We start from the raw sequence: 24,052 nt of genomic DNA on the forward strand, positions 1-24,052 counted from the left end.
GTAATGTTAGAACTTTATGCTGTTTTTTCTTTATAACATTGAACATGTTCTTAAATGTATTGATGTTTTCTTTACATAGTGAGTTTTTGCGTTTGCCCCGTCGTGACAGTCAGAAAAAAAGAAAATAAAAACCACGGTAATCACTGGTCAAACAGTTTTACAACGATCGGCTGGCAAACCCTAGTCTAAAGCTGCTACTACCAAAAGGTCACAGAACAGACATTTTCTCAACAGCAAAAAAATTAAACAACAGATGTTATGTATCAAAAGGTACTACAAAGATGTATTAAACGGCTTTCTTTTGACTTTCTATGCATGCCTCTGTGTGGCAACATGTGCACCTTATAGTGTTCCCCTCTGTGGTCTTGATGTTTATGATCATCCATCAAAAAGCGAGTTTAAGCTCAAAGACCGATCTGAGAACCGAAGCTGTTTTGTACATTTCTTTTGTCTGATAATCAAATAGAGACAATATGCATGTGTGTATCTGTGTATTATTATTATTATTATTGTTATTATTATTATTATTGTTATTATTATTATTGTTATTATTATTGTTGGTATTATTATTATTATTATTATTATTATTATTATTACGACGCCGCTTCTGAGTAGTAGTAGTTAGACGAGGAGTAGTACAATAAATAAAAAATTGGTATGTTACACTGTGCTTTTTCAATAGTTTATTCTCTGGTATTTGCATAGGGTTGGTCGTAGACATGTCAAGCCAATGGACCATTACCACAGAAGGAAGTATCCTGTTTGAACTTTTCTAAGTTGCAAATGAAAACTAAATGTTGATGGTCGGGTTTCCCTTCCTACACAACATGACCGTCAGTGAGGATGTGAACTCATAAGCCGTTCACACGCTTAGGGGATTAAATATTTTCTGAACTTACTGCACCTAAACGTGAAATAAATAATCATTGTCATGCTCTGTGGAGTCGACATTTATTAACGCCAGTGAAATTAATGGAGCTTAAACTCCATTCCTGATGGAACGAGCGAGGTTAATCTTATTGACTAGCATTGCACGAACAAAGCAGTAGATGTTGTTTTTATCTACTAATCCCATTAAGACGACACACACGTGTGCATATGTGTGTGCTTATGTATTGTTTGTTAGCTCGTGTGTGTATTAGTTTATTCTTTGTGCATGTGCTTGTGAGTGCGAACGCTCATATCTTTTAATTAAATATGGTCTCCGCTTTTTTCTTCTCAGCCATTTCTTCTCTTTGTTAGTGCATGTGTTAGTACACCAAAGAATACATTTGTTGACACAATTAATCGTACATTTTAGTACACTTTATGGTACTTTTGTTAGTATACGTAGCAGTACATTTGTTAGAACACTTAATAGTACATTTGTTAGTACCCTTAAAAGTACATTCCTAGTCTACTTTAAAGTAAAGTTGTCAGTACACTTAATAATACATTTCTTAGTATACTTCATACTTCAGTTGTTAGTATAAAGTAATAAATAGTAATCTGTTACTGTAATAGTAATCTGTAATATTACATTTATTAGTATTTCTAATAGTACATTTATTAGTTAGGCTAATAGTACAGTTGTTAGTATACCAAATAGTAATTTGTTTCTAGACTTAAAAGTACATTTATTAGAATGCTTAATATGATACTTGTTAGTAAACTTAATAGTATGTTTGGAAGTATAGGTAACATTACATTTGAGTGTGTAGTGCCTTTGAAGCTACCTTTGTGCTTCATGACTCCTGGGGTCTTGGAGTGCACAGGACTCAAGGAAAATATGAAAAAAAACTTCCGGCAAAGTATTTTTTGAACTCGTGTGTTACCTGACTAGGGTGAACATCGCTTAAAGTGTTCAAGACGAACGGAAACGTAAAAAACAAATTATTCACACGTGCCAGAGATTTTTATAATTTTTTTAGATGGTCAGCTTAATATAATATGTGGCAATACATCTTGCCCTTCACAGGCACACACACACACACTCAAACCTAAACACACAGGCAATCATACACACGCAAGATAAGTTTTAACCACAAACTAATTCTTACACTCACACGTTCATTTACTCACACACAAACACACACACACTACAAACTATTACACGCACAGGATCACTTCCACACTCACACGTGAAAGTTAACAACCATAATCTTGCATGTACGTCTGTATATGTGTGTATTTCATTCTTTTCTTGAAAGTGTCCGAATTAAGACTAGTGAAAGGCTTTTTGATTTTGACTTTTTCTTGTGTAAGTGTATGTAATTTTGCTATCATGTGAGAGTGTGCCTGAGTCTTTAAATTATCACAAATATAAAAAAGACTGCTTCTACTGTGTATGTGTTTGTGCCCATGGCTGGAGGGTTGGAAAAAAAGATAGAAGTTTTTGTCACGTCCTCACAATGCACAACAAGACCCTTTATGATGTTTTAAAACATTTCAAATTTACTTTTAATCCATTTGCCTATCGTTTCCATCATGAACCAGCTTAAGGCCTTCACTTGGTGATACCTCTCCACATCTTTCAACACCACAAAGCAGTCGTGTGTAATTCAGAATGTTATTATTAATTATTGTCGGTCGCTAATATCTTCGAGAAAGATTTAACATTTTATATGTAGACTCTTACATGTATGTCTTCCTTTATGGATTGAGTAAGGACTTGGTTTCTTTGGCAACAGTGTTCCAAATCTGAAAACATTAAAATATGATCACGTGACCAAACAGGACTCTCTTTACGTCTGATGTAACTGCTTCCCCCTATTAAAAATAATTATCTTTATATTAACTTTACTTAACCATTTATTTTTACACTGAAGCGCGAAAATTGAACAAAGTAACGACGAAGTTGACCCACGGAGAAACTTTCCATCATTGCAAAGAAACAGGAAAGGAAAGAGGGAAATGTGCATTAAACATCGGGGAGATTGCTTTCAAGGGAAAACCATGTAATTTGTTGTTTGGAATGGAAATACATTAATTCTGAAACCAGGCAACTGTTTCGATTCCTTTATTACACACATGCAAGCACGCGTTTATTGGTCATAAACTTACATAATTAGTTACTCACCGGCTACTCCATCTAACTATTGCGAACACAAAAGTGAAACTAGTGCATGCACGAGATCACTAACTAGTCAAGCAGGGTCTTACTTTTAGCATATTTCTTTCGAACTCTTCGCGTGAAATTTCCCCGTCACCTGAAAATTTAAATATACAGACATCTGAAAAACAGTTGAACACTTTGAAATTACCGTAGCTGAGAAAAAACTAACGGATTTCCAGTGAAAGTGCTAAAGTAAATATTCTGGTTCATAATATTATCTAGAACAGACCTGGGCAAAGGCCGGCCCGCCTCCTCTCTCTGACCGGCCCGCCCGCTGGCCCGCCCGCCAGTATATATACTATATATAGTATTGGGTAACACTGAGGTAACTATATTAGTCCGGCCCTCTAAAACCATCCCAATTTCTCATGCGGCCCCTTGGGAAAATTAATTGCCCACCCCTGGTCTAGAAGCTGCTCTATCGAGCCTTACGGTGCAAAGATTTGGGCTGAGAATGATAACACTGACCGTTAATGTCCATGATCTTCATAACCGAAAGAATAGCTGATTGATCGATGACGCCGTCCTCATTGCCGCCCAGCTTGTCCATGTAGATAAAGAACCCCATGGTATATACCAGTGGCGACGAACTAGCAAAACTACTTATGTACTCCGAAAGACTGATATATCCATCGCCTGCAAAAGGGATTTGCAAAATCGACATTTCCTTATTAAGAAAGAAACGACTGAGGAAACAAATTAACCTAAAAAAGCTCAGACCAATTTACTCAACTTGAAATACATTCATCCGCAAAGTTTCTGACAAATCATTGTATGTATATACATACAGCAACTTTATGACTTCCTTAAGAAGCATTTAATGATAGAATAAATTTACTACATAGAATAACAAAGTAAAGTAAAGTGTCATTTCCATTGTCAACAGATTTTGTTACTTAACCTTCTTGTGAGCATGAATGTATGTTTCCCATAATTAACATACCGTGTCTTTGTTTGAAGTTTTTTTTTATAAATAGAGAAAAATAAACTATATATTCTGTGCTTGTTTTCGACCGCGCTACCCAGGAGATAGGTTTCATTTTTTTCTGTGAAATTCTGTAGATTTATGTAATACATGGTTTTTGTTATTTGTAAAGGAGTTACAATTAATAGTTGTGCGGGGACAACGTTTAGGAAAAAAACTCTCTAGTTACTGTGTTGCACAATGTGAATTTATCATGTCTTAAGAACCTATCTATAGTCTAATAATATACAGCTCAATTGACTGATGAATGTATTACAAGCGAATGTAAAGCTTTGTAAGACTGTCGATGATGTTGATGAGGTGGATGATGATGATGATGAGGATGATGATGATGATGATGATGATGATGATGATGATGATGATGATGATGATGATGATGATGGTGATGATGAAGAGAAGGATAATGATAATGGGGATGATGACGAGGAGGATGAGGAGGAGAAGAATGAGAAGGAACAGGATTTTAAAAGCTACAATAATAAAAGCATCAAGATATTACCGTTGATGTCTTTTTTGTAGAAATCAGCCTGTATTTCGTCCTGCTGCAGAGCGCCATCACCGTCAAGGTCCATAATGCTGAAGAAATCTTCGCTGTTGGAGTTCTCCCTGAAAGTATTGACCATTGCTTGTCCTTCCTTCATTCATAAAGTCGACGTCTTATCTTTAAATATAAGCTTCTCATTTTTCAATACTTTTTACTTCTTAGTTAAATATTGTATACAGGTACTGTCATAGTGCTAACTCTAGTGCTGGTACCAGTTTGTAATGTCTATCCCTCTATAACAAAATATAAAATACTGGAAACAATATATTGTAAAATCATTAAAGGTTGCAGCGTAAAACATTGGCAATTGGCAATAACTACATATCATTTGTTCCCTTTGACAACATCTGATGTGACAATGTACTAAATCTTGTCAACCATCTTCTATGTGCCGTTATGTACAATTTAGATAAATTCGTTTTGTTTTTTTACTTCTTCCATTATTGACTTTTAAAGGGTTTTATTAAATTAATGCTTACCCATACACAGAAGCAAGAAGAAGACAAAAGATAAAAGTCTTCATAATGCAACAAGCCTTTTTGCCTCTGTAATAAAAAATACAATAATGTATTTTAAAGTTTTTTTTATGTTTCTCCTTTTTAATGTAAAATTAGCTTTTAGCAGATATATACGAAAGGACATGCATGCACATCGTACGAACGGGTGCACGTTCTTGAATATACATATAAACATACACACATACCCATATAGACACATACACATATATACACATATGTACTGTACACATATACACAAATACACACATACACACATACATATTAAAATGTATAATCGTTTAAAATCCATTGTTTTCTATGATAGGATTGCGTGGCTTAAATGTAGTTAAACGAGTATCGTTCTATGGCAAGACTTTGTAACATCACTGGTATTTTATGCAACAGTAATTACCAGAACAAATAAAGATTATTTTTGCTTACAGCTGGATTCAGATGAGGAACGTGACAACCCTCCGTGCTGAAATCGTGGTGTGGCGAATGAAGACGAGAGAAGAAAATATATACTTTGCTTTGTGGTAAACAGATCAATTGAGATTAGGATCGATGACTAAATCTTATCAAGCCAATAGACCATATTAACAGAAGAAAATATCCTCTTTGAACTTTTCTAAGTTGCAAATGAAAACTAAATGTTGATGGTCGGGTTTCCCCTCCTACACACCATGACCGAGTCAGTGAGGATGTGAACTCATAAGCCCTTCAAAAGCTTGAGGATTAAGGTGTAGTGGCCCTACATATTGTCTAAGCTTACTGCTGCCCACATGTTTGTGAAATAAATGTTGTCATGCTCTGTGGAGTTGATATTTATGGTCGCCAGTGACATGTATTGAGCTTAAAGTCCATTCCTGATGGGACGAGTATGTTTAATCTTATTAACTAGCAGTTCACGAACAAAGAAGTAGATGATTTTATTAATCTAATAGTCACACTAAGGCGAAATATACGTGTGCATATGTGTGTGCTTATGTGTTAGCTTGTTTGTTAGTGTGTGTGTGTGTGTGTGTGTGTGTGTTAGTGTATTTTTTGTGCATGTGTAGGTAAGTGCGAACGCTAGTATCATTTAATTAAATATCTTCTCCACGTTTTTGTTAGGGGATTGACTTGTGTCTGTTTGTAGGTCCCTTGTCTACAGTATTTTATACACTGACACTTATTTGTGTATAGATGTCAGGGCTATTTGTCTCACAACCGCTCACATACCAAGAGGAGGGACACGACGTACCTGTCTCACCTCTGATGAACGTAGATCACACCAAAGACGAAATGACCTGTACAAATGAGCAGTTTAATAAAAATGTAGGACAAAAAACAAGAAAGAAAAAGAAATTAAAGAAATACTTTTACGCGTACACGCACATGCAAGAAATCCAGGGATTGCCCAGTACAGCAAAGAAGAGGTAATGAGAGATGCTGGAAAGGGAGATAATAAAAAAAACCGCCAAACACCAGCACACACAGCGGCACAGTACTGTCACAGTTCTTGCCCCTGAGGCCTTTAGGCGTGACGTTAGATGTAGATACTGTGTACTCTGTTGACACTGCTTTCTTCACTTTCTGTGGCCTGACTTGGCTCTATGCCGCTGACCATCGCTGGAATGTCTTACGGATGTGTGCAGGGACCCTTTGCTAGTCCATAATTCACACGACGAATGACAAGACGACGAAGGTGACAGAACAAAGGAATGAAGGGAGGACGAAACGAAGAACAGTTGAGATTCCACACACGATGGGGCGGAGAAGGTGAAGAAATATGATGAAAATGAAGAAACGAACCGACAACGACAACCAGGACAAGGCTGACAAGATCACAGGAGAATACGAAGAATGTGAGAAGGTGGAAGAAGAAAAAAGGATGACAAGAGTGACAAAGTCGGGATACGATGCTCATGATAAACCAATGATTAGTGTGGACTGAACAAAAAGATGAAGAAACAGTACAAACAACAAATATAATAGAAGTAAACCTTCAGGTAGTCAGTAGAGATAATTTTCGTTGAAACACCGTTTTCGAGCCCAGCAAAGCAAAAATATGTCTTAGGCATAGTCATGCCTGACACTGATTGATACTATAGAATTATTTATACACACATTTACTAATATTAATATACATATATATGCAACTTGTAGTGGTCCTTCAATATGTACGTAATATTTGTTAGGAAAACTAAAGGACTTTACTCGATGGTACTACATATTTCCCGTATTTCAAATGTTTAAAAACCAGGAAACGTGTAGTGTAATTAGCACATGACAGCTCACATCAATAGTATGTAAAGAAAAATGGGAGGTGCTTAAAATATTTTAAGATGTGATGCTTACAATGCTCTGTTTTAGCTCAAACATTCTGAGTATACTAAACGTAATAATAATTTTAGCACAGTTATATTTATTCTAAATCTTTTTTTTTAAAAATAAATATCACAAATCTGGGTTCATCCACACAAGGTAGTTGCTTAAACTAATATATAACACATCCAAAATATATTTCACTTCTTTGTAGCGCATCATCCGATTGCTGGTGACAGTCCATCACTCTATGCCTCAAGATAAGTTAAACAAATCTCCAGTTTCATGACATTCCCACTGTCGCGTGTCAGCGATTGTACTGTCATCCGTGTATGCCTCCCATACTGAGCTGGTCCATCGTTGGGTATTGTCTTCACGCATTGGCTCTCCCCCCACTTTTTTTCTTCTTCTCTTCGGCTTCCGTCTTTGCGCACGGACAGCTTCCTTGACACGTCATTTTACTTTTTCCTTCTTTGACGTCATGGGCAGTCGTCATCAAGTAACAGACGGTGCTGGACCGTGGCCATGAAAGTCAGAGTTTTTCATTTTGTATCGACCGATCTGCCACAAGCCGTTTTGGGTGAGTAGAGATCCATTCTGTCGGGTTCCACACCATTCTAGTCTGTAAGGGCCTTTGGGTGGCGGTGGAAGTGCACGTGAGAGAATCTTTTTATGTTCAAAGCCATAGTCCGACGTTTAATTGCAAGACTTGTACTTTGTTAGGTTAACGTTCGTGATCGCCGGGTCGCGACGCTTGTAGCGCGTACTCGTTTCCCGTTGTATGGATTTGTATAAGATCAACATTAGAATTTGAGCGAATCTTGTGACTAGTCCGATGGTTAGATACATGTATTTTTGTGAAAATATTGTTTTAGAAATTGAGCAGTTTCAGGATACGCCTGAGGATTGTATGAATTGTTTTATCTACAGGCTTTATTTTTCGTTCTTCTTCACTCTTCCACCTGTTGTTGTTTTTGCTCCTCCTTAGTGTCACCGTGTCTTCACATACTTTGTTCGTATTACTGTCCGTCTTCCTGTCGAGCGTCCACCATGCACCCTAATCATCATCTCGTCGACGCCTGAACCCACGTCCCTGCTTCACCAGTGTTCGGAAAGGGCTTCGGTTGAGTACCTAGAGCAGGAACCTTCGAGCAGGAGCTTTCGTTGCCAGTGGCCGGCCCACACGATCGCACCTGGGCAAGAGGAGAAAAGGGTGACCGGCTGGACGAGAGGACAGAGAGGGGTGGGGGACGTCGTTAGAGCGGCAAACAAGGCCAGAGGACGGGCTGCCGTCTGTGAACACCTTCAACGGACTTCTAAACTGTCACCCCGCAGGTCATGCGGGTGATGTATTGTATATACCAGGGGTGGGCAATTAATTTTCCCAAGGGGCCGGATGAGAAACTGGACTTGTTCTAGAGGGCCGGATGAGAAACTGGACTTGTTCTAGAGGGCCGGACTAATATAGTTAACTCAGTTTTACCCAATACTGTATACATAGTATATTTACTGGTGGGCGGCCAGCGGGCGGGCCGGTCAGAGACAGGAGGCGGGCCGGCGTTTGCCCAGGTCTGGTATATACGGTGACTGAGACTCACCTGTGCACAAGGCAATTGTTTTGTCTTATTTTTATTTACCTTTTTTTTTTTTTTTGTTTGTTGGATTGCTAGCGCTGATCTATATTTGTTCATGTGAGAGTTTGGAATGTTTTAAAAATTGATTCCTATCAGTATTATTTTTGTGGCTAATAAATTAGTTTTGTTTTGTTACGTGAATTTTGTCGTCGTGATTTCTTTGTATGGTCTGCGCTCAGTTGAGGTTAAACTTGCTTCGTCGCGGTCATGCGTCACTTAGTATACTTAATACTTCAATTGTTAGTATAAAGTAATAAATAGTAATCTGTTACTTCACCGAATATTACATTTATTAGTATTTTTACTAATAGTACAGTTGTTAGTATACCAAATAGTAATTTGTTTCTACACTTAAAAGTACATTGATTAGTATGCTTAATATGATACTTGTTAGTAAACTTAATAGTATGCAAAGTATTTTTTGAACTCGTGAGTTACCTGACAACAATGAGCATCGCTTAAAGTGTTCAAGACGAACGGAAACGTAAGAAAAAAATTATTCACACGTGATAGAGATTTTTCTAATTCTTTTAGATGGTCAGCTTAATATAAAATGTGGCAATGCATCTTGCCCTTCACAGGCACACACACACACTCAAACCTAAGCACACAGGCAATCATACACCCGAAAGATAAGTTTTAACCACAAACTAATTCTTACACTCACACGTTCATTTACGCACACAAACACACACACAAACACACGCACGACAAACTATTACATGCACAGGATCACTTCCACACTCACACGTGAAAGTTAACAACCATAATCTTGCATGTATGTCTGTATGTGTGTGTATTTCATTCTTTTCTTGAAAGTGCACACATTAAGACTAGTGAAAGGCTTTCTGATTTTGACTTTTTCTTGTGTAAGTGGAAGTAATTTTTGTCTCATGTGAGAGTGTGCGTGAGTGTTTAAATTATCACAAATATAAAGAAGACTGCTTCTGCTGTGTATGTGTGTGTGCCCATTGCTGGAGGGTTGTAAAAAAGAGAATTTTTAGTCAAATCCTCACAATGCACAACAAGACCCTTTATGATGTTTTAAAACATTTCAAATTTACTTTTAAGCCATTTGCCTATCGTTTCCATCATGAACCAGCTGAAGGCCTTCACTTGGTGATACCTCTCCACATCTTTCAAGACCACAAAGCAGTCGTGTGTAATTAAGAATGTTAGTCTTTATTATTGTCGGTCGTTAATATCTTTGAGATAGATTTTACATTTTATATGTAGACTCTTGCATGTATGTCTTCCTTTATGGACTGAGTAAGGACTTGGTTTGTTTGGCAACACCATTCCAAATCTGAAAACATTAAAGTATAATCACGTGACGAAGCAGGATTCTTATTAATTCCGATGTAACTGCTTTCCCCCATTAAAGCTAATTATCTTTCTTTTAACTTTACTTAACCACTTAAGTTCATCCACACACATAATTAGTTACTCACCAGCTACTCCATCTAACTATTGCGAACACAAAAGAGAAACTAGTGCATGCACGAAATCACTAACTATTCAAGCATGGTCTTACTTTTAGTCCATTTCTTTCGTTTTCTTCGCGTGAAATTTCCCCGTCACCTGGAAATTTAAATATACAGACATCTTAAAAACAGTTGAACACTTTGATATTACTGTAGGTGAGAAAACAAACTAACAACGGATTTCCGGTTAAAGTGCTAAAGTAATTATTCCGGTTCATAGCATTATCTAGATGCTGCTCTAGTGAACCTTACAGTGCAAACATTTGAGTTGAGAATGATAACACTCACCGTTAGAGTCCATCATCTTCATAACGGAAAAAGGAACTGATTGATCGAGGACGCCGTCCTCATTGCCGTCCAGCTTGTCATGGTAGATAAATATCCCCATGTTAGGCACCAGTGGCATCGAACTAGCAAAACTACTTATGTGCTCTGAAAGACTGACATATCCATCGCCTGCAAAAGCGATTTGTAAAATCGACATTTCTTTATTAAGAAATAAACGACTGAGGAAAAAAAATAAACCTAAAAACTCTCAGACCAATTCACTCAACTTGAAATAAATTCATCCGCAAAGTTTCTAACAAATCAATGTGTGTATGTACAGTTAATTTATGTCTTTCTTAAGAAGCAGTTTATGATAGTAGAATAAATTTACTGTATTGAAATACACAGTAAAGTGTCATTTCTATTGTTAACAGATTTTGTTATTTAACCTTCTTGTGAGCATTAATGTATGTTTGCCATAATTAACATACCGTGTCTTTGTTTGGAGTTATATATATATATTATAAACGTGTTTTCGCGCGCGCCACACAGGAGATAGGTGTTAACTTCATTTTTGTTCTGTGAAATTCTGTAGATTTATGTAATACGTGGTTTTTGTTTTTTGTAAAGGAGTTAAAATCAATAGTTGTGTGTGGATAACTTTTAGGAAGAAAACTCTCTAGTGACTGTGTTGCACAATCCGCAAGTATCAAACCGCCTTGGTGTGTTTCACTTACTATTTTTTTTTTCATTTCTGATGTACTTTAGTTGCTTTAACACAGACTTTATTAAGACCATAGAGGAGGGAATTACTTGAAGTGACAAGGGCTCCTACGAAATAAAGTCTGTCCCCAAAACATGTCAAATACCTTTGTCATCGAAAATATCAATGTTCATCCTTTCACTCTACCATAAGTGATGTGCTAAATATATATACTACCTATTACTCAACGTATAAAGTGTATATTGCTCGCGCGTACATGTGTAATTATCATGGCTAAAGAAACTTTCTATAGTCTAATTATATACAGCTCAAATGAATGATAAATGGATTACAAGCGAATCTAACGCTCCGTAAGACTGTCGATGATGATGAGAAGGAGGAGGAGAAGGAGGAGGGGGAGGAAGAGGAGGAGGACAAGGTTGAGGATGATGATGAGGAGGAAAAGAAGGAGAAGGAAGAGGATTTTAAAAGCTACAATACCAAAAGCATCAACATATTACCGTTGATGTCCTTTTTATTGAAATCAGCCTGTAATTCGTCCTGCTGTAGAGCGCCATCACCGTCAAGGTCGATAATGCTGAAGTAATCTTCGCTGTTGGAGTTCTCCCTGAAAGTATTGACCATTCCTTGTCCTTTCTTCATTCATAAAGTCGACGTTTTATCTTTAAATATAAGTTTCTCCTTTTTTCAATATTTGTTTACTTCTTAGTTAAAGGTTGTCTACAGGTACTGTCATGCTGCTAACTCTAGTTCTGGTACCAGTTTGTAGAGTTCATCTCTTGTTAACAAAATATAAATGACAGAAAACAATATATTGTAAAATCATTTAATTTAAGGTTGTAGCGTAAAACTAAATCTATTTTGTTTCCCTATTATTATTTCTTCCATTGTTAATTTAATTAAATTAATGCTTACCCATAAACAGCAGCAAGAAGAAGACAAAAGATAAAAGTCTTCATAATGCAACAAGCTTTTTTGCCCCTGTATTAAAAAATACAATAATGTATTTTAAAGTTTTTTTTATGTTTCTCCTTTTAATATTCAATTATTGAAAATAGCTTTTAGCAGATATATATGCAAGCACATGCATGAAATGTACGCACAGGTGCGTATGAACTTGAATATACACATACACATATGCACATATACATATACACATTAAAATATATAATCACTAAAAATCCATTATTTTCTATGATAAGATTGCCTGGCTTAAATGTAGTTAAACGAATATCGTCCTATGGCAAAACGTTGTAACCTCACAGAAATGTAAAGCAATACTAATTTTCAGAACAAATAAAGATTATTTTTCCTTACAGCTTGATTCAGATAAGAAACGTGACAACCCTCGGTGCTGAAATCGTGGTGTGGCGAATGAAGACGAGAGAAGAAAATACAGTTGTACCTCGACATACGAGTGCCCTAAGATACGAGTGTATTGACATACGAGCCGTCAAGCAAGCGATATTTTGCTTCGAGATGAGAGCAAGATTTGAGATACGAGGATACGAGCCTAAACTCCATTCCTGATGGGACGAGAATGTCTAATCTTATTAACTAGCAGTGCACGAACAAAGAAGTAGATGATTTTTTTTATCTAATAATCACACTAATGCGAAATATACGTATGCATATGTGTGTGCTTATGTGTTAGCTTGTTTCTTAGTGCGTGTGTGTGTGTTAGTGCATTCTTTGTTCATGTGTAGGTGGGTGCGAACGCTAGTATCATTTAATTAAATATCGTCTCCACGTTTTTGTTAGGGCAGTGGTTCTCAAAGTGTGGTCCGCGGACCACTAGTCGTTATGTGTCAGCAAAGTGATGTTTAAAGTGATGCATTTCTCGGATTAACATTTTAATTACAAAGAACGAAGTACGTAGTTTATTGTCAACTTATTACTATACTACTGTCACAATGGACATTTAGTTTTGAATTAAAATGAAACAAATGCGGCAATTTAAATGTGAAATTCATAGTACAGAGTGATTTTTAGACCTTAGTGGTCCGCCATAGTTTTTACTTAAGTAAAGTGGTCCGCGGTCCGAAAAACTTTTAGAACCACTGCCCTACAGTATTCTGAATTGAGATCAGAACACGGGATGCTACTCTCCGATTTCATTCTCATTTCATTTAAACCTCTGTCGTGGTTTTAACTTCTTTTTCTCACTGTTACTGTTCTTCTTGCAGTCTGTTATGACTTTAGTTCCAAAATTAAACTCTAAAAATAAAAATATTTGTTGTGTACCAAGCTCGACTGTATGTATGTTATACACGAATTCATCAGGTACTCTGCATGGGTTAGTTTATGTTCAAATGTTTTAATTGTAGAAAATAGCAGTATGAACATTGTGAGCTAACGTATATAATTTTTTTTTTATATCTTACAATGTACTTACTGTTTCAAGTAGAAACAAGTCAGTTGTACCAAGGGAACTTGTGTTGTGGTGTGTTTGGTCAGTAGATGGCAAGGACAAATATATACTGTGATTCATGAAAAAGAGATTTATAACTTAAGACTAAGCTTGTCATAAGGAAAACATCTACTGCTTTTAAACTGTAAGTAAATGTGACTAGCGAGGAGGCGTTTTACGATAAAATCAAGAAAATCTCATGATGGATGTGAAGAAGTGGAGAGGATTATTAATTACCCAGCAATAAAACCACGTATTTACTTTTAAATTTCAGTGAAGTTACGATTTTTTTTCTGAATGTCTCTATGTCCCTTTGTGTATGTGTAGGCGTCAGGCAGGGGAGGCAATAAGCCGCGTCGTGGCAAGTGTCGAGTTGCCGGACTTGATCCTTACAAGTACACACATGGCGATTAGCATTTATGTTTTCTTTGGTGCAGGTGTATATGCTGAGGTTGTAGAGGCCAATATCATGAGCGTATAACAACAGTTTAATAACTACGACGACGACGACGACGATGCTGCTGCTGCTGCTGATGATGATGATGATGATGGCGAAGTCCACTCCAGTTCTTACGTAGCATAGTAAGAAACGATAAAAGTTATATGTTTTAAGTACTCACTGAAAAAGGAAAAGAGAAATAAAAAAGTGAAAGGAACAACAACAACAACAACAACAACAACAACAACAACAACACACGCTGTCTTACTCTCCCTATCTCTCACTCTATCACAAACACAGAGAGATACACCTCTTTATAAGTAAACAACGTAGTAAATGCTGACGGTTTTTCAACAATAATCTTTTTCTTCACGGAAGTTCAACAATAGTCTTTCTTACTTTTTTTCTTTAGAGCTGGAATTAACATTTCACTCTAAGAAATTATATTAATGATGTTTACGAAACTTCTAGTTTTCTGTGTTTAAATGTACTTCCCGTTTAAGGGGTAGCTCAATTTTATATCTTGTGTCTTGTATGTCTATCCTATTATGCTGTATACCCAGCAGATAAAAGTTGTACTTGATGAAATGTTTTCTAAATGTCCGTTTGTCACTCTTTAGATTTAAGTCGTCTGCTCTCTTAGTCAGAAATCGTCCTTCTAACAAACCACTAGGTATCAAAACATTTACTAGAAACCAAAACAAATTATTTTACACATGATTCTACAAGAAGGTCGACTAAAGATATATAAAATGACTTTTTTCTCAAAAACCTGCTCCCAACATTTACTGTGGTCAATGAGATTTGTCTAACTTAAGCTCAAGCTGCTCTGAAGGAGTTGAGCCTCTTTAGCGATTATTGCAAAAGCCTCAGCGAGACAAGAGAATAAAACCTGGAGCATACAGAATATAAAAAAAGGATTATATGATAACAAACAATACTCTAAAGGAGTTGAGCCTCTTTAGCCATTATTGCACGAAACAAAAGCTTCAATGAGACAAAAGAATAAAACCTTAAGCTTGTAGAATATAGAAAAACGAGACAATGTGATAGGGATCAAAACAGAAAATTTAGAAAAAAAAGACATCATGTGATAAATAACAAAGCAGAAAATTATTGCAAAATTTTTGTTCTCGGAGATGCTGAGCTTCGTTATGTTTGCCGAGGATAAAGGGAGGTAAGGACAACCTAACTAGCATCCAGCTTTGAGGTTTACTTCCCTTTTTGATTTTAATTAGATAAATAATTAAATAAATAATTTAAATGATATAAACAGAATTTGTTAAGAACTTATTTTTGGATTGTTAACTTGTTTTTTTTTTAATTAGTCTTGGTTTGATTACTTCCCTTAGACTATAACAACAGCGGCATGTCCATCAGATGATCTCAAGAAATATTTCTTGGTATACATGTTTAGTCAGGTAACTGCAGCTAATGTATCATACAAATTAATTTGGTATTAGTTAGGTTTTTTATCTTACAATATATTTACCGTTTGAGGAAGAAGTAATTCGATGGAACCAAAAGAACTTGGGTTGTGATGTGTGTACTGTCAGTAGATCGCGGGACCGAATATATACTTTGATTCCTGAGGATCAAACCAATAAATCAAAACGAAGCTTTTATATATAAAATATCTGCTGCCTTGTAATCTGTAAGTAGGTGTGACAGGTGACTGTGTGCTGTAATAAACACAAGATTATCCGATGATGTATGAGAACACGTGGTGAATGTTTCTCTGGGAAATAATCTGCACGTGCTGCCAAACGATCTTCCAGCAGTGTATCTTATTATTTATTTGCACACTTCAGTGAATTCACGAATCTGTTACTTGAATTGATCTGCAGCAGGTCTAGTCACAGTGTGTGTCTGTCGTTGTTTGTATGTGTAGGCTTCAGGCAGGGGAGACAACAAGCCGCGTGGTCTCAAGTGTCGAGTTGCCGAACTTGATCTTTAGACGCACACACATGTCGCTTAGCATTGTATACTGAAATATTCCCTTCTTTACTGAAATCCCTTATCCTTAAGACCACTACCTTAGTTTTTCTTCAGTTTATTTCTAATTTAAGGTTCTGGCGAGGCAGTTTATTTAGTTTTGGAGTGAAGCCGATATGCTTAATAGGAACATCAGATCGTCTGCAAACATGAGAATAAACAGTTCAACTAGCTCAGTGGTTCTCAAAGTGTGGTCCGCGGGCATCAGTCAGGTGGTCCGCGGCTGACAGTCGTCATATGTCACCAAAGTGATGTTCAAAGTGATGCATTCATCGCATTAACATTTTAATTACAAAGAACGAAGTACGTAGTTTATTGTCAACTTATTACTGTACTACTGTCACAAAAAGACATTTAATTTTGAATTAAAATGAAACAAATGCGGCAATATAAATTTAAAATTCATAGTACAGAGTAATTTTTAGGCCTTAACACACACACAACACAAACTATTACATGCACAATATCACTTCCACACTAACACGTGAAAGTTTACAACCATAATCTTGCATGTAGGTCTCTATGTGTGTGTATGTCATTCTTTTCATGAAAGTGCACACATTAAGACTAAAGAAAGGCTTTTTGATTTTGACTAAGAAATAGCTCAATTTTTCTTGTGTAAGTGTAAGTCGTTTTTCTATGATGTGAGAGTGTGCGTGAGTGTTTAAATTATCACAAATATAAAGAAGTTTGCTTCTGTTGTGTATGTGTGTGTGCCCATAGCTGGAGGGTTGGGAAACAAGAGAGAATTTTTAGTCACGTCCTCACAATGCACAACAAGACCCTTTATGATGTTTTAAAACATTTCAAATTTACTTTGAAGCCATTTGACTATCGTTTCCATCATCAACCAGCTGAAGGCCTTCACTTGGTGATACCTCTCCAGATCTTTCAACACCACAAAGCAGTCGTGTGTAATTAAGAATGTTATTCGTAATGATTGTCGGTCGCTAATATCTTCGAGAAAGATTATACATTTTATATGTAGACTCTTGCATGTATGTCTTCCTTTATGGATTGAGTAAGGACTTGGTTTCTATGGCAACACTATTCCACATCTGAAAACATTAAAATATAGTCACGTGACCAAACATGATTCTTATTACGTCCGATGTAACTGCTTCCCCCCATTTAAGCTAATTATCTTTCTATTAACTTTACTTAAGCATTTATTTTATACTTAAGCTCGAAAATGAACAAATTAACCACGGACCTGACGGTAAGTACCAACGAAGAAACTTTCCATCATTGCATAGAAACAGAATGAAAGAGGGAAATGTGCATTAAACATCGGGGAGATTGCTTTAAAGGGAAAACCATGTAGTTTGTTGTTTGAAATGGAAATACATTGTTTTTGACACAAGTCACTATCTCGACTTCTTTATCACACTCATGCAAGCACGCTTTTATTGGTCATAAACTCACATAATTAGTTACTCACCGTCTACTTCATCTGATTATTGCGAACACAAAAGTGAAACTAGTACATGCACGAGATCACTAACTATTCAAGCATGGTCTTACTTTTTGAATATTTCTTTCGAACTCTTCGCGTGAAATTTCCCCGTCACCTGGAAATTTAAATATACAGACATCTTAAAAACAGTTGAACACTTTGATATTACTGTAGGTGAGAAAAAAAACTAACAACGGATTTTCAGTTAAAGTGCTAAAGTAGTTATTCTAGTTCATAGTATTATCTAGATGCTGCTCTAGTGAGCCTTACGGTGCAAAGATTTAGGTTGAGAATGATAACACTCACCGTCAGAGTCCATGATCTTTATAACGGAAAGAGAAACTGATTGATCGATGACGCCGTCCTCATTGCCGTCCAGCTTGTCGTAGTAGATAAAGGACCCCATGTTAAATACCAGTGGCCACGAACTAGCATAACTACTTAAGAACTCCGAAAGACTGATATATCCATCGCCTGCAAAAGGGATTTGTAAATTGCCGATATTTTTAATTTTGAAAGAAAGACTGTGGAAAATAATTAACCTCAAAAAGCTGAGATCAATTTACTCAACTTCAAAAACATTCATCCCCAAAGTTTCTAACAAATCAATGTATGTATGTACATTAATTTTATGTCTTTCTTAAGAAGCATTTTATGATGCTAGAATCAATTTACTATATTGAAATACAAAGTAAAGTGTTATTTTTATTGTCAACAGATTTTGTTACTAAACCTTCATGTGAGCATTAATGTATGTTTACCATGATTAACATACTGTGTCTTTCTTTGATGTTTTTTTTTATAAATAGAGAAAAATAAACTATATATTCTATGCGTGTTTTCACGCGCGCCACACAGGAGATAGGTGTTGACTTCATTTTTTTCTGTAGATTTATGCAATTCAGGTTTTTGTTTTATTTGTAAGGAGCTACAATTAATAGTTGTGAGTGGACAACGTTTAGGAAAAAATCTTTCTAGTGACTGTGATGCACAATGTGAATTTATCATGTCTTAAGAACCTATCTATAGTCCGATAATATACAGCTCAAATGACTTATAAATGGATTACAAGCGAATGTAAAGCTCCACAAGACTGTCGATGATGATGAGGAGGAGGAGGAGAAGGAGGAGAATGAAAAGGAGGAGGATTTTAAAAGCAACAATAACAAAATCATCAACAGATTACCGTTGATGTCTTTTTTGTAGAAATCAGCCTGTAGTTCGTACTGCTCAAGAGCGCCATCCCCGTCAAGGTCCATAATGCTGAAGACATCTTCGCTGTTGGAGTTCTCCCTGAAAGTATTTACCATTCCTTGTCCTTTCTTCATTCATAAAGTCAACGTTTTATCTTAAAATATAAGTTTCTCCTTTTTTCAATACTTTTGTAATTCTTAGTTAAAGGTTGTATACAGGTACTGTCATAGTGCTAACTCTAGTTCTGGTACCAGTTTGTAGTGTTCATCCCTTTTTAACAAAATATAAAATACTGAAAACATTATATTGTAAACTCATTTAATTTAAGTTTGTAGTGTAAAACTAATTATATTTTGTTTCCCTTAAATTGGCAATACCTACATATAATTTGATCCATATGACAATATCTGATGTGACAATTTACTCAATCTTGTCAGCCACCTTCTATGTACCGTTATATAAAGACTGTAGATAAATCCGTTTTGTTTTTATTACTTCTTCCGTTGTTAATTTAATTAAATTAATGCTTACCCACAAACAGCAGCAAGAAGAAGACAAAAGATAAAAGTCTTCATAATGCAACAAGCTTTTTTGCCCCTGTAATAAAAAATACAATAATGTATTTTAAAGTACAATGTATTTTTGTTGTGTTTCTCCTTTTAAAGTTCGATTAGTGAAATTAGCTTTTAGCAGATGTATACGCAAGCACATGCTTGCACATGTACGCTCAGGTGAGTATGAACTTGAATATACACATATACACATAGATACATATGCACACTAAAATGTCTAATCATAAAAAATCAATTGTGATAAGATTGCCTGCTTAAATGTAGTTAAACGAATATCGTCCTATGGCAAAACTTTGCAACCTAACAGAAATTTTATTCAACAGTAATTATCAGAACAAATAAAGATTATTTTTGCTTACAGCTGGATTCAGATGAGGAATGTGACAACCCTCTGTGCTGAAATCGTGGTGTAACGAATGAAGACGAGAGAAGAAAATATATACTTTGCTTTGTGGTAAAAAGATCAATTGAGATTAGGATCGATGACTAAATCTTAACAAGCCAATAGACCATATTAACAGAAGAAAATATCCTCTGTGAAGTCTTCTAGGATGCAAATGAAAACTAAATGTTGATGGTCAGGTTTCCCTTCCTACACAACATGACCGAGTCAGTGAGGATGTGAACTCATAAGCCCTTCAAAAGCTTGAGGATTAATGTGTAGTGACCTTACGTAATGTCTTAGCTTACTGCTGCCCACATGTTTGTGAAATAAATGTTGTCATGCTTTGTGGAGTTGATATTTATGGTCGCCAGTCACATGTACTGAGCTTAAACTCCATTCCTGATGGGACGAGCGTGTTTAATCTTATTAACTTGCAGTGCACGAACAAAGCAGTAGATGCTGTTTTTATCTAATAATCACACCAAGACGAAATACGAACTAAACGTGTTCATATGTATGTGCTTATGTGTTAGCTTGTTTGTTAGTGCGTGTGTGTATTAGTGTATTCTTTGTGCATGTGTAGGTGAGTGCGAACGCTAGTGTCATTTAATTAAATATCGTCTCCACAGTTTTGTTAGGGGATTAACTTGCGTGTGTTTGTAGGTCCCTTGTCTACAGTATTTTATACACTGACACTTATTTGTCTATAGATGTCAGGGCTGTTTGTCTCACAACCGCTCACACAGCCAGAGGAGGGACACGACGTACCTAGCGAACCTATCATGAACGTAGACAAAGAACAAAGACGAAATGTGCGGTACAAATAAGCAGTTTAATAAAAATGTAGGAAAAACAAGAAAGAAAAAGAAATTAAAGAAATACTTGTACGCGTACACGCGCATGCAAGAAAATCATGGATTACCCTACACAGCAAAGAAAAGGTTATGAGAGATGCTGGAAAGGGAGATAATAAAAAAAAACCACCAAACACCAGCACGCACTGCGGCATTGTACTGTCAGAGTTCTTGCCCCTGAGGCCTTCAGATGTAGACACTGTGTACTCTCTTGACACTGTATACTCACTGGACTGTCTGACCGATGAGCGCGAGGAACCTTTGCTGGTCCACAGTTCACACGACGAAGGACAAGACGACTAAGGTGACGGAACAAAGAAATGAAGGGAGGACGAAACGTAGAACAGTTGAGATTCCACACACGATGGGGCGGAGAAGGTGAAGAAATATGATGAAAATGAAGAAACGAACCGACAATAAGAACAAGGACAAGGCTTACAAGATCACAGAAGAATACGAAGAATGTGAGAAGTTGGAGGAGGAAGAAGGATGACAAGAGCGCCAAAGTCAGGATACTATGCTTATGATAAACCATTAATTAGTGTGGAGTAAACAAAAAGATGAAGAAACAGTACAAACAACAAATAAAATAGAAGTAAGCCTTCGGGTAGTTAGTAGAGAAAATTTTCACAAGGTGGCTTCATTGAAACACCGTTTTCGAACCCAGCAAAGCAAAAATATGTATGAGGCATAGTCATGCATGACACTGATTGATACTATAGAATCATTTATACACACATTCACTAATATTAAAATTTGCTTATATATTCAACTTCTAGTATATGTTATGTACGTAATATTTCTTAGGAAAACTAAAGGACTTTTGTCGATGGTACTACATATTTCTCGTATTTCAAATATGTACAAACAAGGAAACGTGTAGTGTAATTAGCACATGACAGCTCACATCAATAGTATGTAAAGAAAAAGGGAAGGTGCTTAAAATATTGTAAGATGTGATGCTTACAATACTCTGCTTTATCTCAAACATTCTGAGTATACAGTCTGTCACTCTATGTTTCAAGATAAGTTAAAAAAAAATCTCCAGTTCCATGACATTCCCACTGTCGCGTGTCAGCGATTGTGCTGTCATCCTTGTATGCCTCCCATACTGACCTGGTCCATCGTTGGGTGTTGTCTTCACGCTTTTGCCCCCTCCCCCTTTTTTTTTCTTCTTCTCTTCGGTTTCCGTCTTTGCGCGCGCACAGCTTCCTTGACGCATCAATTTTTTTCCTTCTTTGACGTCATGGGTAGTCGTCATCAAGTAACAGACGGTGCTGGACCGTGGCCATGACAGTCAGAGTTGTTCATTTTGTATCGACCGATCTGCCACAAGCCGTTTTGGGTGAGTAGAGATCCATTCTGTCGGGTTCCACACCATTCTAGTCTGTAAGGGGCCTTTGGGTGGCGGTGGAAGTGCAAGCGAGAGAATCCTTTTATGTTCAAAGCAATATTCAGTTGCTTGCATGCAGGCCTGACGAGAGGGGGGGACAGGGGGTCTTGTGTACCCTGGCCCGCGGCTGTCAAGGGGGCCCGACCTTGGTCAGTGGATTTTTTTTTTACAGTATATACTGGGAAAATAATTTACGATTACAAGTACAAGGGGCCCGGAGGCGTATCTTTTTTTTATAAACGGTGAAGCAGCTTCGGAAGCCTTCGGAACTTCGGAAGCCTTCGGAAGCGTGACGTCAGCGACCTTGCACACTTCCCTTCTAAGCCAAACTCCGCTTCACTCTTTGACAGCTATGAAACTTGTTCTGGGGGCTAATTGTACAACTTTTAAATACTATGAAGGGTGACATAAAGTGAATTATGACAGGCAAAATAGCTGAAGGCCTTAAACTGATGACAGGTCAAGGTAAAATCAATGAGGGCCCATCCACCACAAGCGAGACGATGTTTCTACAAGTACGTTAGATTACAAAGCTTCGTCAGCTTCGCCTGTGTAGCCTAGTGGTTAGGTGTGAGGCCTGATGTTTGAAAGTAGGTGTGTTCGAAACTTGGGGTGGCCATCGTTTGAGCTTTGCTTTAGAATGTTTTTCGTTCTCTAACATGATCCATTTTCTATCAAGCCTTTCGTTAAAACCGATTGATTGACAATGGAAACCATATAATCTAGTGCTTGCAAACGACTATTTGTTTGACATGATCGACAATGTTAAAATCTAGGTGGAGCTAGTTATTTTATGTATTTTGTTTTTGCTTCCCTTCCATCACTCTTTACAGGCCGTGGGCTTTTTTCTGTCGTCTACAATCGAATGATTATGCTATGCTATGCTAAAAATGCAGTTTAATAAAAATGTAGGAAAAAAACAAGAAAGAAAAAGAAATCAAAGAAATACTTGTGCGCGTACACACGCATGCAAGAAAATCATGGATTACCCTACACATCAAAGAAAAGGTTCTTAGAGATGCTGGAAAGGGAGATAATTTTAAAAACCCACCAAACACCAGCACGCACTGCGGCACAGTACTGTCACAGTTCTTGCCCCTGAGGCCTTCAGATGTAGACACTGTGTACTCTGTTGACACTGTATACTCACTGGACTGTCTGACCGATGAGCGCGAGGAACCTTTGCTGGTCCACAGTTCACACGGCGAAGGACAAGACGACGAAGGTGAGGGAACAAAGAAATGAATGGAGGACGAAACGTAGAACGGTTGAAATTCCACACACGCAGTGGCGGAAAAGGCGAAAAAATATTATGAAAATGAAGAACCCAACCGACAATAAGAACCAGGACAAGGCTGACAAGATCACAGAAGAATACGAAGAATGTGAGAAGTTGGAAGAAGAAGAAGGATGACAAGAGTGACAAAGTCGGAATACGATGCTCATGATAAACCATTAATTAGTGTGGAGTAAACAAAAAGATGAAGAAACAGTACAAACAACAAATAAAATAGAAGTAAGCCTTCGGGTAGTTAGTAGAGATAATTTTTATTAGGTGGTTCATTGAAACATCCTTTTCGAACGCAGCAAAGCAAAAATATGTATCAAGCATAGCCATGCATGACACTGATTGATACTATAGAATCATTTATACACACATTCACTAATATTAAAATATGCTTATATATTCAACTTCTAGTGTATGTTATGTACGTAATATTTCTTAGGAAAACTAAAGGACTTTAGTCGAGGGTACTACATATTTCTCGTATTTCAAATATGTACAAACAAGGAAACGTGTAGTGTAATTAGCACATG

The 24,052-nt window shown here is 36.8% G+C and overlaps 2 protein-coding genes across 7 annotated transcripts in view; both read right to left on the reverse strand.

Moving 5' to 3' along the window:
- LOC112569307 (soluble scavenger receptor cysteine-rich domain-containing protein SSC5D-like) overlaps positions 1–24,052 on the reverse strand; it is a 155,680-nt gene that overhangs the window by 95,572 nt on the left and 36,056 nt on the right. The gene's annotated exons all lie outside the window — the stretch shown is intronic.
- The window catches only part of LOC112569343 (calmodulin-4-like), a 42,161-nt gene continuing 20,519 nt past the window's right edge, over positions 2,411–24,052 (reverse strand). Inside the window, exons 1-6 of one of the 6 annotated variants that reach the window (XM_025247127.1) lie at positions 5,562–5,631; positions 5,103–5,168; positions 4,579–4,685; positions 3,563–3,730; positions 3,142–3,188; positions 2,411–2,679 (exon numbers count right to left, since the gene is read on the reverse strand). In XM_025247127.1, the coding sequence (XP_025102912.1) occupies positions 2,632–2,679; positions 3,142–3,188; positions 3,563–3,730; positions 4,579–4,685; positions 5,103–5,146 (414 nt within the window). In that variant the 5' untranslated portion in view covers positions 5,147–5,168; positions 5,562–5,631 and the 3' untranslated portion in view covers positions 2,411–2,631. Of the gene's footprint in view, positions 2,680–3,141; positions 3,189–3,562; positions 3,731–4,578; positions 4,686–5,102; positions 5,169–5,561; positions 5,632–12,451; positions 12,518–17,169; positions 17,439–17,904; positions 17,952–18,142; positions 18,311–19,022; positions 19,130–19,561; positions 19,628–19,961; positions 20,014–24,052 lie in introns of those variants that run through there. The other 5 variants (XM_025247124.1, XM_025247128.1, XM_025247125.1 and 2 more) reach the window with 5 other exon arrangements.

This window comes from Pomacea canaliculata, linkage group LG7 (assembly GCF_003073045.1).
Source record: "Pomacea canaliculata isolate SZHN2017 linkage group LG7, ASM307304v1, whole genome shotgun sequence".
Lineage (NCBI taxonomy): Eukaryota > Metazoa > Mollusca > Gastropoda > Architaenioglossa > Ampullariidae > Pomacea > Pomacea canaliculata.